Source organism: Diadema antillarum, unplaced genomic scaffold, assembly GCF_040938485.1.
Source record: "Diadema antillarum isolate AM-2024a unplaced genomic scaffold, OU_Dant_1.0 scf00000006, whole genome shotgun sequence".
NCBI classification, from domain to species: Eukaryota; Metazoa; Echinodermata; class Echinoidea; order Diadematoida; family Diadematidae; genus Diadema; species Diadema antillarum.
The window spans coordinates 4904231-4921551 of record NW_027270895.1 but is presented as its reverse complement, the minus strand read 5'-3'; the positions used below and the strand labels follow the sequence as shown (position 1 = coordinate 4921551).

Genomic DNA, 17321 nt, shown 5'->3' with positions numbered 1-17321 from the left:
TGAAATCAGGTTACAAATGGCGAAGGAGTAGCATTTTGTAGCAAAATGTACAATGTAGGTCAAAAATCAAGGTCAAAGGTCAAAGAAGTCAAAGGTCAAAATTCTGTGTAGAAGTTTTGAAGCCCTCACCTAGTGCCATCACATAAAGCAAACGGAATCAAAATCGGGTTAGAAATGGCGAAGGAGTAGCATTTTGTAGGCAATGTACAATATAGGTCAAAAATCAAGGTCAAAGGTCAAAGAAGTCAAAGGTCAAAATTCTGTGTACAAGTTTTGAAGCCCTCACCTAGTGCCATCATATAAAGCAAACGGAATCAAAATCGGGTTAGAAATGGCGAAGGAGTAGCATTTTGAAGCAAAATGTACAATATAGGTCAAAGGTCAAGGTCAAAGGTCACAACTGAAATTCTGTATAATAGTTTCAAAGCTCCCATGTAGTGCTATCATATAAAGCAAACAGAATCAAAATCGGGTTAGAAATGGCGAAGGAGTAGCATTTTGAAAATTTTGATCTCACACGGACACACGGACGCACGGACGCACGGACGGACAGACGGACAGACGGACACACACACGTACGGAGCCCGTTTCATAGTCCCCTGCTCGAACTCGTTCGGCTGGGACAAAAAGGGGGAATACCAGCTTATCTTCATTTGGTGTTGTCAGTTTTGTGTTATCTTCTAGGGCTGTGGAATCATAAACTAATTAGTTTACTAGCACTCTATTTATGTTTTAGTTTGTTCTGGCATCTGCAGTTTTTTGAGGGGGAAGACTTAATAGTGAGATTGGTGGAGGCCTCTGTATAGTTACCTGCATAGAGTACATAATGACTTTGAAGACCTTGACGGCAAAGTTAGTTGGAAGCCATATCTCATGGAGATCCAGATGTCTGCGGGAGAAAACAACAAATCATCCACGTCAACCTTTACACACTCTCCTTCTCATCTCTCAAAGTCTGATCCAACTTTCTCTGACTGCTCGCCAAGCAAGGCTGCCGTTATTTGCGCATCAAAATCAGAGTGGTTTCCAAAGGGCATTCAGGGAGATACACTGTACTTGTTTATTCATAAACAGCTCGGTGGGTAAAAATAATTTCCAAATCAGGGAGATATTTATATCCTCTTATAAGGACATGAAAAGATATCTAGGAATCAGGGGGACTTGGCTTCTATGCCTCTGTTATCCCACGGACATGGCTAACTTGACGTCTGACCCGATTTTGTTAAACGTTGATCAGCAACTGCCATAATGCACACTGCTCTGTCACAGCACACACAAGTCATGCACCACGTTTTAGAACAAAATGAATAAATTAAACGAGAACTTACCTGTTTGAAGTTTGATTTTTATTATTTGAGTAATAGGAGTGTGAGTTAATATGAGATCCCACTCGTACGCATGCGCAGTCAATATTCGTCGCCCAGGCAAATCTCCACCTAAGCAATCGGACTGTCTTCCGACGTCTAATACATAATGTCAACTTAGGTGAGAGAACTGAACCAAAGACCCAACTGGGTCAAGTGAGATTTGCCTGATCCATGAGGAAATGCGACCACTGTCACAATCCCACAATCTGGAAATACATTGTAAATTGACGGAGTAATTAGAACATTACCTTGAAGTTTGAATTGAGGGTGGGAGTGGAGGGCATATTAACTCACACTCCTATTACTCAAATAATAAAAATCAAACTTCAAACAGGTAAGTTCTCGTTTAATTTATTTATTATTTTTCGTAATCTCCGTTGTTCGTTAATATGAGATTTTGAAGCAAGTGGTCGCATTTCTGCAAAAACCAAGCAATGTATGGTGATAAGAATGACATAGTAGCTCACCAATAATACTCTTTCTCTTCAATGATTATCCAGTACCGCCATGGAGAACCTACATGTGGGTCCTGCCCTGATCGACGGCTTATCATAGAACCTGTTGAAGGTTTCCTCATTAGACCATCCGGCCTGTTTCAGAATGTCCGCTATGGGCACATCTGCTGTCTTTGCAGTAGAGACTGCTGCAGCCCTTGTAGAATGCGGTTTGAAAATTCTAGTGTCGATACCCGCCGCACTCATTGTCTCCTTTATCCACCTGGAGATGGTTTGCTTACTGGCTCGTTTGTGAGGTTTCCTATGACATATGAACAGGTGCCTTTCCGTATCTCTCATCACTTTTGTACGCTCAATGTACTTTTTCAGGTAGCGTACCACACAGAGTCTCTTCTCTGAAGGATACTCTTCAATTGTAGTCGTACTCCCTACTCTGTCGGAGGTCTTGTTCTGTTTTACCAAGTCACTGACATGAATCTCTACGCTATTATCCTTCCAAACCAGGCCATCAATATGAATGTAGAACAAAGTCTGTGCCCTTTGTGCCGAAGTGAGTGCGAGCAACATACACAGCTTATGAGTAAGTTCACACAAAGATAGCTTACTGGCTGGTGACATTTTGCGGAGATGATCTAACACGATTTTAACGTCCCAGATATGGTTGTACCGTGGCAGCGGAGTTCGTAAATGAAATACACCTTTCATGAATCTTGTCACCAAAGGATGTGTACTAATTGTACAGTTGCTGTTCTCCAACAGCACCACCGAGGCCAAAGCACTTCTGGCACAGTTAATAGCACTGTAACTCAACTTATGTACATGAAACAGATAACTCAAAAATTCTATAACACTTTCTACAGCAGTGCAGTGACTGTTCAAAGTTTCCTGTCTGCAATACTCTTGCCATTTCTTAATGTAAGTTCCATATTGTGTGCGTGTAGACAGTCTCCAAGATGCACACAACACGTCCACAGTCCTGTCCTGTAGTCCCTTTATCTCGAACTGTGAACGCCAATCCTGCAACAAAGAAGATCGAGTTTAGTGCAGAGTGGGTGGGTAGCCTTAGATACTGGTTGTGTCAGCAAGGATTTGCTTCTTTTCAAGATCAAAGGTTCTTCACTCATCATACTTGTCAAGAGAGGGAACCAGGCCTGTGTAGGCCAATTTGGTACCACAAGCAGGCCATGTGCATTGTCTTCTTGTATTTTCTGTAGGCATTTTGCTACCAAACAGAAAGGAGGGAAGGCATAAAAGAGTGCAAATTTTCCCCAGTCTAGTGTGAAAGCATCAACTGACTCTGCATTGGGATCTGGCAACCATGAAATGTACCTAGGTAGCTGAGCATTTAGTCTGGATGCAAACAAATCAATTACTGGTGTACCATACTTAGCCACAATCTTCTCAAAGCTATTCTTATCTAGCATCCACTCTGTTCTGTCATTAAAGTGTCTAGACATGAAGTCTGCCTCGTTGTTCTGGCACCCAGGTAAGTGAGCTGCTGACAGCCATATATTGCGTTCTATACACCAATGCCAGATGTCTAACACTACCTGATTGCACGTTTCTGATTTCAGCCCTCCCATGTTATTAAGGTAGGCAACAGCCGTAGTGTTATCAATCCTCAATAGGACATGTACATTTCTCTTATCTGCACAGAAGGATTTCAGAGCCAGTCCAGCTGCCAGTGTTTCTAGGTAATTAATACCCGATGTTTGAGCTGAATGTACTTCCTCTGTGGTCCACCTGCCACCTGTGTGAGAGGTTAAGTCTGTAGCACCCCATCCCTCTGCACTGGCATCTGTACGTAGCTCCAAATTGACCTTTTGTCTGACAACATGATTAAATGACTCATGAATATGTTCTTTCCACCATATCAATTCATGTCGTGCCTCCATGGAAAGAGTCATGGGCCTATCAAAATGACCACAAGCTGCCTTAAGGGCCTGTACCTTGTCTCTCTCTAGATATCTGTAATGCAGTGGGCCATACTGTACTGCAGGGAACGTGGCAACTATTTTCCCTATGACCCTAGCAACCTTTCGAATGGATGGGGTGGCAAGGGATAAGAGGGAGGTGCAAACCTCATAAATGTCATCTTGTTTTTCCCTTGGCAAAGTAATGTGCATTGACCTAGTATTCAAATGAAACCCAAGGAACTCTAGGTCTAGGCCTGGGCTAAGTACTGACTTCTCAGGATGAATTAAGAACCCCAGCTCTGTTAGAAGCTTAGTGGTAGCTGAAACAGCCCTTTGGGTAGCATCCTTAGATCTCCCAATTATCAAAGTGTCATCAAGATAACCCATAACTACATGTCCTTCTGTTCTAAGCTGGGCAAACACTGGCTTCAGCATTTTTGTAAACAGTCTGGGAGCCGAGCTGAGACCATTAGGTAAGGCCTTGTATTGGTACAGTTTACTTTGCCAATAGAAACGCAAATACTTTCTCGATGATGGATGGACGGGAACTGAATAGTATGCATCTTGTAAATCAATAGATGCAATGTAGCAATTTGGGCTGAGCAGTGACAAGGCTGTATGTATGTTGTCCATTTTGAAATGCTGATAAAGGATGCCTGTATTAAGATCAGAAAGATCAAGGATAACTCGTAAGGAACCATTCTTTTTGGGTCTCGTGAAAATATTGGAGATGAATTCTCCATTCTCATGTTCGCAAAGTTCAATCACATTTTTAGCTAAGAGGCGAGAAATCTCTTCCTCTATTTGACTGTTAAGCTCTGAACTGCGAGATAAATTATACAACTCTTTCCCTCTTACAGTAGGGAATTCATTAGGATCAAATTCGAGTTTGTATCCTTTGACAGCATTCAAAATGTATGGATCTGAAGTCAGGCTTCTCCATTTGTCATAGAAATTTTTCAGTCGTCCACCCACCATTGAACAAGCAAGATTTATGAGAGGGCATGTACTCACCTCTGCAGAGGATGAGGAGACTGTTGGTTTAACATGCTCAGTTACTTGCGGGCCCCCGCAAACCCCCGGTATTGAGGGCTCTGTCGGCCGCTGCCCTTGTTGGGTCTGGTCATCGGGGTGGCAGTGTGTGGCTTCCACGAACGCTGGCCTAAAAAAGGCCGCTGTACCGACCCAGCCTGTACGGTTGGCGTGGTCCACCCCGCTGATCTCATTCTACGGTAATTAGCTTCCGTCTGTCGGCGGTAAGGGTGATAATGAGACTGTGACTGCGAATATGGACGCTGACGGGAGTTACCTGTTGAGAAAGGTTTAGAGCCTTTCACAACACCGGCTGCTGCTCTTTGTTCTTCCTGGATGTCTTTGACTTTCTTTCCTAAGTCATCACCAAACAGCTGTTTGGTCACAGGGTTCTGAGGCTTGCACAAGTGTGCAAATTTTGCATTCAAGCCAGGTTTAATGAGGTCCTTCCTCAAAGCGTTCAGCTCAAAATTAGAGCTACACAGGAGTCCGAGAGCGTCCTGCTGTTTTTCTGACAGCTCCGAAGCAGAAAGGGTCTGCGCAAAAGCAGTGATGCCTTTTACAAGGGCGCTCTGAATACGCTGTAGCTTCAGGTCCCTAGCCCGGTTGGAGTGTTGAGATTCTCCCAAATTGTCAAGTTGACTTTGGGCACGTCAAGTAGTGGACAGTTTTCTGGGCTAGTGTACTTCTTACCAGTCTCCTCTAGGGCAGCCTGTTCAAGAGTGTGGCTGACAAGGTAGGATACCGACCCAGCAATATCCTCATCTAAGGGTTTCCCCACGCTGAGAGGCACTGCGTGAGGTGGAGTGAGGTGGACGTGGACGTGTCTTGGTTTTTCGTGAAGATTCATAAGTTTCACAACTAGAATAAGTCTTTACTTTTCCTGAATATTGTGCGTGCTGGTGTAAAGAAATATCTCCATGCTGTTGTGTAACTTTTGAAAAAGGGATCATGCCTGCTGGAGGGAGGAAAGGGCAAAAAACTGGTCGTCGAAAACTGAGGTCAGAACCTGCCGAACGTGAACGGAGTGGGGCTGTTTCGACGCCGGCGGAGTCGGGGACAGACGAGCTTAGCTCCGGTACCGATGAGGAAGCGGGCCCTGCTGTTCACTCGGGTGCTCGTTCCAGGGGACCGAGTCTGGACAATACACTGCGGAATGCTATTGAAGAACAGATTGCCCTTTCACTTCGATCGTCGAGCCTTGTCAAACGCATAGCAGATGATGTTTATGACGTAATTGCTACAAAGCTTGAAGAGCGAGTTGTGGAGAAAGTGTATCAAGCTGTCAGTTTGGACTTGAAGAAATACACAGATGAAGTGGGAGCCATGAAACAGAAAATAGCTGAAATGAAGAAGGAAACAAAAGTGCTACAGGATGAGAAAGACAATGCAGAACAATACAGTAGGAGAAATTGTCTCCGGATATATGGCATTCCCGAGGGACCAGATGAGAGGACAGATGAACTCGTTCTAGATATCTTCAACACGAAGCTCGGTCTCGCAGTTCAACCGGACGCGATAGATCGCAGTCACCGCATCTCTGCACGCCCGAAGAAAGACGCTGATCAGGGACGGGAGTCATCGACTTCGGCATCGAACGGGAGGCAAGATGCTGATCGGGGACGCGAGTCATCGGCTTCGACATCGTACGCGAGTGCTACGAGGAGGAACAAACCGAGACCTGTAATAGTGAAATTCAGCAGATACAATGTCCGACATGATGTGTACAGAGCCAGGACGAGATTGAAGAATGCAGATGGACCAAAACTCTGGATAAGGGAGGATCTCACAGCCAGGCGAGCAACTCTCTTTTGGGAACTTGTGAACAGTAACAAGTCGAAGTCCTGCTGGACCCAGGATGGAAACATCTTCGCACTAAGGACACGGGACTCAAAAAAGATCAGCATTAGGACTAAACAAGACTTTGAAAACTTGTAAGAACTCCCTTTTTTTAAAGTTTTATTTTCATTAGTTGTTTATGAATTATGTCTCGATTAACTCACGTGACTCATATTGAATTTCCATGCTTAAGTTGCCGTAAAGAAGTAAAAGAATACCATAATGCCTTACTATGTGTGCAGTGTAACAAATGGGCTCATCTGAGATGTTCACATGCATCTACTGATATTTTTAATTCTGATGGCGATTGGATGTGCGATTTTTGTATCTTTAAAGAACTCCCTCAGTACGTTGATGATCCTGTCACTTCTTCTCGAAATGCTGTTGCATATAATTATGAAAGTGTAGAAAAAAGCTTTGAAAAGCTGAAATTATTATCTGGTATTAATATTTGTCATTTAAATGTCTGCTCTTTGATGAAAAATTTTGATGAGATTCGTAATATTTTAGCCACAACAAACATTCATGTTTTCTCTTTGTGTGAAACTCGATTAGATAATTTTATTTCTGATGCCGAAATATTTATATCAGGTTATAAAAATGTCAGGTTAGATAGAAATAAAAATGGTGGTGGAATTATAACCTACATTAAAGACACCATACCATTCAGTATAAAAAATGAATTCTTTGTTGATGGCTTAGAACTGATGTGCTTGGAAATCTGCTTACCAAAGCAAAAACCCTTCTTAATTGTTTATTGGTACAGACCCCCAAATTCTCACAGCTCGCTTTTCGTGAAATTTGAAATTCTTTTACAACTTTTAGAGTCATCTTCGAATGAATTTGTTATCTTCGGGGATCTTAACTGTGATTTGATAAAAAGACCTTTGTCAAGTCAATCAAAATCTTTGAAGCGTCTAAGTGAAGATTATGATTTGAAACAATACATAAATAAGCCAACAAGAGTAACCTCTGTGACTGAGACATTAATTGATGTGTTTTATTCTTCCAGTCATGAGAAGGTTTCTTTCAGTGACGTCATCCCACTCAGTTTGAGCGATCATTTTATGACAGTTTGTAATCTTGGTAAAGTAAGAACCATGAAAATGCAACATAAATATACATATGGTCGTAATATGAAAAGATTTGATTTAACTCATTTCAAATTAGATCTCTGTCAAGTTCATTGGGATGATGTGCTTTCTGACCCTGATCCAACAAGTGCTTTTGAAAAATGGTGCTCTAAGTTCAATTTAGTTTTAAATAAACATGCCCCATTAAGAAGAAAAAGAGTCCGTCAAAAAGATACACCATGGATGAATAATGAAATCTTATGTAAAATGCGAGAAAGAGATCGAATGAAAAGAAAAGCTAAAGGATCAGGGTCAGAGAATGATTGGATAATGTATAAGAAACTTAGAAATTCTGTCACATCAATGATTAGGGCATCCAAAAAGAGATATGTTTCGGAAAGCATTTTGAACAATGAAGGTAAATCAAATGCAATGTGGAAATCTTTGAGACGTATCATGCCTAAAAATGTTACTGAAAGCGGTATTCAAAAGATAATTATTGATAATGAGGAAATTGCTGGGTCAAAACATATTGCATCTTGTTTGAATGATCACTTTGTTGATTTAGCAGCGAAGCGGAAATGTAATAAAATATTTGGTGGTAATATGGATCAGTATATGAGCCAAGTAAATTCAACGTTTAAGTTTAAGGTAGTAACAAACAATGATGTTTTGAAATGTATTCATGACATTGCAAGGAATAAGGCCACTGGCCTCGATCAAATACCAGCTAGTATTGTAAAGGATTCTATAGAGTACATTGTTGAACCGCTAACTCACATTGTCAATGCGTCTTTAAGCAAAGGGAAAATTCCTGGTGCGTGGAAAAGAGCACGGGTAACGCCTATTCACAAAAGTGGCGATAGAGCAAATCCCTGCAACTACAGACCAATATCGGTCTTACCTGTCCTATCTAAAGTGTTAGAAAAACTTGTGTTTAATCAAGTGTATGACTACCTCTCTGAGAATGACCTATTATGTCATAACCAACATGGATTCCGTCCAAAACATTCCACTTTGACTGCACTTTTATCTCTCACTGAAGATGTCTGTAGAAATTTAGACAATAGGAAAGTAGTTGGTATTGTAACGCTGGACTTAGAAAAAGCGTTTGATCTGATATCATTTGAGATTTTGCTGAAAAAACTACGATACTATGGCTTTGATCAGAATTCACTATGCTGGTTTCAGGATTATTTCCATGATAGGGAACAATGCACTTCAGTTAACGGTACCATGTCACAGAGCAGACAAGTAACAAGCGGGGTGCCCCAAGGAAGTATCCTTGGGCCATTGCTGTTCATTATCACTTTGAATGATTTATGTAAGTCAGTAAAAAAATGTTCCCTTTCTCTGTATGCAGATGACACTTGTATGTACTTTGCTGCTAAAGATCCAAAAACTTTAGAGAAAGTAATCAATGAGGATCTGAAATCCGCTATGACATGGTTTTCAAATAATGAATTGCTGCTCAATGTTGACAAATGTCAGTTTATGTTAATCGGTTCAAAGTCAAACTTGAGTCGTTTCTGTAATGTTGATATTCGTCTAAATAACAAAAAATTATTTAGAGTCATGGAATGCAAATATCTTGGGGTCTTGCTGGATTGTAATCTCTCATGGATTCCACAAATTAACAATGTGAAGAAAAAGGTTTTAAAGATGTATTTTGCTTTAAAGCGAATAAGACAGTTCACTGATGAAAAGATAGCGTTAATACTTTACAAAACCTTAATCCAGCCTCACTTCACTTACTGCAGCACTATTTGGATGAATGGTCGACAAACTCGGTTAAAACAGCTGCAGACTTTACAAAATAGATGTTTAAGATCTGTACTTGGAGTGAATAGTAGATTTCACACTGAAGCTCTCTTTGAAACCCTCAAGATTGATCAGCTGAAAGAATACTGGGTCAAACAGGCTTTGGTTAATCTGTTTAACTTACTTCATAATCTCGGCCCACCTGTTTTATCTTCATTGATCGAATTCAATAGTGATGTTGGCTATGCCCTTCGTCATGCTAACTCACAAATTGCTCTTCCAAGACCTCACACAAATTTTCTTCAACTTAGCCCATTATATCATGCATCAAAGCTTTTTAATACATTGCCCAACAATCTCAGACTTATAACAGATTTGAAATTTTTTGGTAAAGAGATATGTAAAATTGAAAATATCGGCTCTCTTCTTTCATCATGTAGATATTGAATATTAACCTATGTCCTCTTATGTCACTACATGGTTACTACGGTTTCTTTTTCTTGGTTTTTTTTTTTCCCTGTATTTTTCTTCCTTTCAATACTGCAAATGTGTTCAATCTTGTTTATGTTTTGTTTAATTGTATTTCATTGTTTTTATCTATTGTTTTAATGTATATCACGGCCTCGCTGAAAAACAGCTATTAGCTGAATGCGGGCACACTCTGTATGTGTTTTTAACCGTGAATAAATAAAATAAACAAACAAACAAACAAACTGCGAATTTTGCTGCGATAGCTGGGATGGCTACATTCTTGCCAGAGGCAGGAGTAGCATTACTATCTTCAGTGCTTGTTTCAGCACTGAAATCAGAAGTCTGTGAGTCAGACGCTGGTGTAAGTTTACAGCCAAAAGGCCCATCATCTTGATCGCAGTCATACTCATAGTCAGATAAAAGGAGATTATCATCCTCATCTCCGAGACTTCTCGTGTCATGACTACTACGAGTCTGTGGATGAGAAAGTGGCAAATGATCCACCAATTTTCCCAGCATCTCTTCCAGTTTATTCAGACGATGTTCAAAATTTGAGCCACCAACACTAGTGCTTGGTCCCGACTTCGAGGTCGTGGTCTGTGGAGGCTCTGCACGAATGCAGGCCTGACTGTCCTTCTTTGAAATAGGATCTGCACGAATGCAGTCCTGGACAGCCCGAGAATCTTTGGCTAATAACTCAGAGTCAATCATGATCGAGGGCTTCTTAATCAAAGGGTCTGAGACCTCAGAGGTAGCAGCCGACTTGGCGAACTTCTGTGCAATCACGGGAGGAGGAGAAGTAATCTTCGCCGGTGCTTTGCCTTTGGCTTTCCCCGTGCCTTTACCACCGCGGCTAGCCGAGCTCGCCGCTGCCGTCTTACCCTTTCCCCCCGGATCGCTGCCGGGGGAGGGACCCGCTCGCGGTCCGCTGGCGATGCTGGTGGAACCCGCATCGCGAACCAGCTTCTCGTGCGGGAAATTCGGCTTCGTGGAAGAACCCGAATTCGCTTCCATCACTCTCCAAAAATACTACCAAACGATCGGGGAGGTAAAATAACCAATGAAACCCCGAAAACTAGAACGCGAAAGATCGCAAAGTGAAAGAAAATCGGCGAAATTTAGAGCTCAAAATGGCGACTTGACCGCTAAGAAACACACGCTACGAATGAATTGACTGCGCATGCGTACGAGTGGGATCTCATATTAACGAACAACGGAGATTACGAAAAATAATTGCTATCGTACATTTTTGTTCCAATCCTTTTTGTACAGACGCATAATTTCAGAATCAGACAAAAGCAAGTTTCCCTCACTCATACCAAGGTCCCATAATGAGGCAACCTCCTGCCTCATCTCTCTGACATCACAATTTGAAACAAGGGGTAAATAAAGAGAGGTTGCCTATTCAATTTGAGATTCTAAAATCACCACACATTACAGAAGGGATCCACCAGGCTCTCAAAGCCAGCAAACATGATGCACAAATGCACATACACTATCACTCAGTCTCCCTCCTCAGTAATGGAGACCAGAACTGGCAGGCATAGTGTCTTGTATTCCTGTATATGAATTGAGGACACTGTATCCAAAGAGAAATCTCATTCTACACTGTATATAGATATTTTCACATTTGTTTGCACATTTTCAGCCCCACACCTTAAAGGACAAGTTCACCTTCATAAACATAAGGATTGAGAGAATGTAGCAATATTAGTAGAACACATCATTGAAAGTTTGAGGAAAATCAGACAATCCGTTCAAAAGTTATGAATTTTTGAAGTTTTTGTACAGTACCCGCTGGATGAGAAGACTACTGCAGTGTATGAATAACTTAGATGTCACATGCGTGCAACAATATAAGGAAAATATAAAGAGAATTTCACAAAATTCCATCTTTTGAAAAAAGTACACATTCCCCTGACTCGTTACCGACAAATGTTATGGGTAATATTATTCCCCCTGCCTTTAGAAAGAGGCAAGTCAAGTGCTCTTTTATTATGTGAAAAAAGTGAAAATATGTTGAATTTTCTTTTACATTTTCTTTATACTGTTGTACGCATATGACTCACAAGCTGTAGTAGTCTCCTCATCCAGCGGTTCCAACACAAAAATTTAAAAAATTCATAACTTTTGCATCGATTGTCCAATTTTTCTCAAACTTTCACGGATGTGTTCTACTAATATTGTTGCATTTTCTCAATCCATATGTTTATGAAGGTGAACTTGTCCTTTAAAGCATAGCTCTGTGTGCAAATCAGAGATATTTAACCCTATATGTGGCGAGGCATGGAGCTTAACTTTCCAAATTGAAGCATTTTCATCTGCATTCAGTATACTTCCATCCAACATGACAGTCCAGGTGTAATAATGATCTTCAGTCCAACAAGAAGGCCAATATAATGACACAATAGGGATTAGGGGGATTAGGTAATCCCTATTCACAGATAATTAGTTCCCAGACACTTGCCCATTGGCAAACAAAGCACTGTAGTGTGTATGCCAATGGGCTTAGGAAGCACAGCAAGGATCAATCATACAATTAACCCCCTCCCCCCATCTAACCCAAAGAGCCTACATTGTACATTACATGAGTAAAGTAGGTACTCTCTTTCATCGCTCTATTTATTCCATAGCAAAGTGTGTATTGCCTTCTCATTAGATAATCATCAATGCATTCATCTTGTATAATATTTTATGACTTGACAAAAGTATACCTTGTATTATTTCTTACTTTCTGTTTCATGGAAATAAAGCATTTCTGAAACTTAAAACTTTATAAACTAGAATGCTTACTCGCCACACACCCTATAACATTTCTCTGTGACTGTGCAGATAGACGTGAGGCACTAGGCTTACCCATCATGGTTAGGATTCTACCATACTGTATGAGCAACCATGGAGAGGCCAAATCAATGAGTGCAGACTCCCATAAAAGTTCAAAAGCTCTAGTATGCCCCGTAAAAACATTTACTCGAGTGCGTATAGAGCACACACGGGGCGAAGTTAGCCACGACTAAAAAATGAGTAATGTGTGCAGCTCCATCTGATCACAGACATTATTGTATAGTTTGTCCTCTATAGGTAGTGAGAAAAAAATCTCTTTGGTCCAACCCCAGATCTATGTCTCACCTGAGAACTGGTTTGAGTACAGAGTGGATGTTGTTGTAGGCGGCGCTGCACATGACGTTGCGAAGGCACGTCTCTGCCAGAGCGGCCGGATTCTCCTCCACATTGTCCGACGCTGGAGATTCGTGATTGCTTTTGGAGGAAAAGGGAAGAGATTATCATCAATCAATCGCACGTAAGCACAGCAGAGAGTGGGTGTTTTGTTTGCCACTTGCTAGCGATCTGGGCCCTGTTTTATCAAAAGATAAAATCAATTTTAAATTTCCTTACCACACAGGCTGCCATAGACTTAGAGTTGAAATCAACTACCAAATCAATTTAAACTCTTCATAAAACAGGGCCCTGGTTTCATATTTTTCTCTTTTTTTCTCATGTAACAACCTCTACATACACTACAGCATGTGCTGAACTTCTAAATGATATTAATGAACACAGTTGGTCAAGCAAAATAAAAGATAACATACTTCCAGTTTTCCACTACAAATCATTCTGAGACCCTGAACTGGCCATCATCAAGATAGCAATCTTTCATATTAAAGCATCTTCTCCATGGATGTATACACACATGCCCACATAGCCCCAGAGCTTATCTATCACACTACATACATAAACAAACAAACAAACAAATAGGCACACAGATAAACAAAGACACAGACACACAGACAAAGACAAGCCACCATACAAACAAAGAGGTTCACAGAAACACATACTTCAAAAAACACACACACACCCACACACACACAAAAACAAACAAGCAAGCAGGACTACAGACACAAAAACTGAGAAAACAAGACCTTGTCAAATGCAAATGTTACGATTTGTGTTTGTTTTGATGAGTATCAATTTGTATGACGTAGAACAATTTCATCCCAAAGGGAGGGAAAAAACAAAACAAAACAGATAAACACACCCAATGACACACAAACGGGCAAGCAAACACGCACAAACAAACCAACATATCAGAAATAATCCTGAACTCACTTCTCAAAGCCTTCCTGCATGTTGAAGAGCAGGGAGGGGATGATCTTCTCCATGTGTTGCTTCTCCCAAATCTTGGAGACCTGGAGCTCGTCGCTGACTGTCTTCCTGATCACACCCTGGATCCCTTTCAGGCCTGCGATGCGGATTCTGTAAGAGAACAGCCCATGTAATATTTATATGGCTATGAATGGGATACCATGGAATATTGCACGAGTTAGGGCCAATATTGCACGAATCGAAGATGAGTGCAATATTGACCCTAACGAGTGCAATATTCCCTGGTATTCCATGAATCAAGGCCATCCAATATAATTATTATCATCTATACAATCAAGTTTAGAGCAAGCATAAACTGCATAAAAATTACCCGGCTTCTACTCGTCTTTGAAGTTGACTCAGCAGTCACATCCCAGCGCTGAAAAGGGGAAGCCCCTAAAACTGCGTATCAAACAAACAACTGGCAAGATGTTTGCGCGCTTGTGAATTGTAACAAAATGACGCGCTCTAGTAGCAAGCGTTTGCACATTCAGCAAGCGCTCGCGCAATAAACGAGACAGAATTGAATATGGTGTGATCTTGAACGGCAAGTAACAACGGTAGCCTATGGGGAATTAATACGTTGGCCTACATAATAGTTGTATGCGTTTCGTTCAATATGCTCTGATATTGAACGGTAAAAATTGAGCGGACTACAATACGCGTTTCTAATGCGCCGCTAAAACGTCCTATATAGATGATGATATTTGATATTGAACAGTCTACGTGAATACTGATCAGTGATTGGTCATAACGCAATCATGTGACTACTTCAGAAGCGGAAATTTTTGCACTGTGGAAATTTTCATGCATTTCGTGCAACCAGAAAACAAAAAGCATCCAAATGTTTTTGCATGCCATACATTCCAATAATTTACAATGTATGTCCTTATTTCGCAGAATTAAGGACACATAAAATTCACCTTACCCAGCCAAGCATGAAAAATTATTTACACGAAAATACCAACCTTTACAGTAAGGATCAAATGTTATGAGCAGTAACATAACATCAGGTAATATCTACTATGTACAGTATTGTAGGAATATGACTGGCGGCCAGTGAGGCTAGAATGAAATGTTTAGACCACATAGTATAACATAATTATTGCCTAGTCCATTAATGTAATACATCATTTGGCAGTCACCCTCAAAAAAAAAAAATGTTTTCCCTTTCTCTTGGGGAAAATATAAAAGGCAATATCTGTATAACAGATGACTGCCATTGAGAGTGAAGATAAAAAATAATGACTGTGGGAGGAAACAGAACAAATGAGCCATCCAAGTGTTTGAAATGCCCTTGAGGTAAGTCATAAGGGACAGATGACCTCCACATATTGCTTCTCGAGCTCTGACATTACAACACTTCGTAAATTCCCTATTCAAACAACAATAAGTCACGCTCTGTAAATTCATATGGGCGAGTACTCTGAGAATTGCAACATAATATGCCTTCGACTTGAAATCTCTGCAATAGCAGTTAACGACACTGGCCAAATCAAACTCACTGAGAACTTTGCATTATAGAACCAATACACATCGGGGCTACACTAGGTTTTAGATTGAGTGTGTGTGTGTGTGTGTGGGGGGGGGGGGGGGGGCTACAGAACAATGGGGTCATGGGTCAATGGTTCTCCTCAACCTGATCCGTAGATTTGTTTGTTTGTTTTTTTTCTTCTTCTATTCTTTTTTTTTGAAAGAAAACAAAAAGTGTTATAATGTCCTTTGGGTGTTTCATAATGGACTGCCACACAAATTGATGATACTCCTGATCATTAGTTATCCCCATCATCATCATCATCATTATCACTGGGGCTCAGTACCACATTTTCGAGGAGCAACTCACTTTCTCCTGACCGCCAAAGTCTCATAGTTGTTGTGACACATGGAGCTGAATTTGGAGATGAAGAAATCGTAGCGGCGGTGGTACGAGGGTGTGTCCTCCTCGATGTTGGCAAACTTCACAAACTGCACAGAGTCAAAGCATAGAGAATGTTCTTATGTTACAATATGGGCAGAATTTGGATAGAGGGCGCTGTTTCGCCTTGTCTCGACAGTGATCCCAAGCTGCATTGCACAGCTGTTTATTGCACAGTAAACATCTTCATATTGGTGTATTCCAGTCACACGGATGGCATTATGCCATTTATCAACAAGGAAAAGTAGAAATTACGCGGTGCGTAATATATGTCCCCGCCGGAAGTAGCATTTAGTAGCAAAATGTACAATATAGGTAAAAAGATGAAGGTCAAAGGTCAAAGAAGTCAAAGGTCAAAATTCTATGTAGAAGTTTTGAAGCCCTCACCTAGTGCCATCACATAAAGCAAACAGAATCGAAATCGGGTTAGAAATGGCGAAGGAGTAGCATTTTGTAGCCAATGTACAATATAGGTAAAAAAATCAAGGTCAAAGGTCAAAGAAGTCAAAGGTCAAAATTCTGTGTAGCAGTTTTGAAGCCCTCACCTAGTGCCATCACTTAAAGCAAACGGAATTGAAATCGGGTTACAAATGGCGAAGGAGTAGCATTTTGTAGCAAAATGTACAATATAGGTCAAATATCAAGGTCAAAGGTCAAAGAAGTCAAAGGTCAAAATTCTATGTAGAAGTTTTGAAGCCCTCACCTAGTGCCATCACATAAAGCAAACGGAATCAAAATCGGGTTAGAAATGGCGAAGGAGTAGCATTTTGTAGGCAATGTACAATATAGGTCAAAAATCAAGGTCAAAGGTCAAAGAAGTCAAAGGTCAAAATTCTGTGTACAAGTTTTGAAGCCCTCACCTAGTGCCATCATATAAAGCAAACGGAATCAAAATCGGGTTAGAAATGGCGAAGGAGTAGCATTTTGAAGCAAAATGTACAATATAGGTCAAAGGTCAAGGTCAAAGGTCACAACTGAAATTCTGTACAGAAGTTTCAAAGCTCCCATGTAGTGCTATCATATAAAGCAAACAGAATCAAAATCGGGTTAGAAATGGCGAAGGAGTAGCATTTTGAATATTTTGATCACACACGGACGGACACACGGACTGACACACGGACGGACACACGGACACACACACGTACGGAGCCCGTTTCATAGTCCCCTGCTCGAACTCGTTCGGCGGGGACAACAAGCAACATTTGCAATTTCATGATCATTTGCTTATTACTGCTGGACTGACCTACTTGTACATGAGAGTACACAAGCAAGCTGAATTTTCTGTACTTACTGATATCTATTCTTGAGAACGGTTTCACTGCTTTGATCCTACTAACAGCATAAACCCC

General features: G+C 41.0%; 2 protein-coding genes across 2 annotated transcripts in view; one reads left to right on the top strand and one right to left on the bottom strand.

Annotated features, from left to right (window-relative positions):
* The window catches only part of LOC139715998 (protein EFR3 homolog B-like), a 52339-nt gene that overhangs the window by 27636 nt on the left and 7382 nt on the right, over positions 1-17321 (bottom strand). The window contains exons 5-8 of the mRNA XM_071627559.1: positions 15901-16022; positions 14022-14168; positions 13044-13172; positions 811-889 (exon numbers count right to left, since the gene is read on the bottom strand). Of these exons, the coding sequence (XP_071483660.1) occupies positions 811-889; positions 13044-13172; positions 14022-14168; positions 15901-16022 (477 nt within the window). The remainder of the gene's footprint in view (positions 1-810; positions 890-13043; positions 13173-14021; positions 14169-15900; positions 16023-17321) is intronic.
* Positions 5722-6708, top strand: LOC139715556 (uncharacterized). The gene has a single exon (XM_071627122.1). The coding sequence runs from the start codon at positions 5722-5724 to the stop codon at positions 6706-6708; it is 987 nt and encodes a 328-aa protein (XP_071483223.1).

Excerpts from the sequence above, each read along its gene's own strand:
- LOC139715556 (XM_071627122.1), top strand. The coding sequence starts at position 5,722 with ATGCCTGCTGGAGGGAGGAAAGGGCAAAAAACTGGTCGTCGAAAACTG.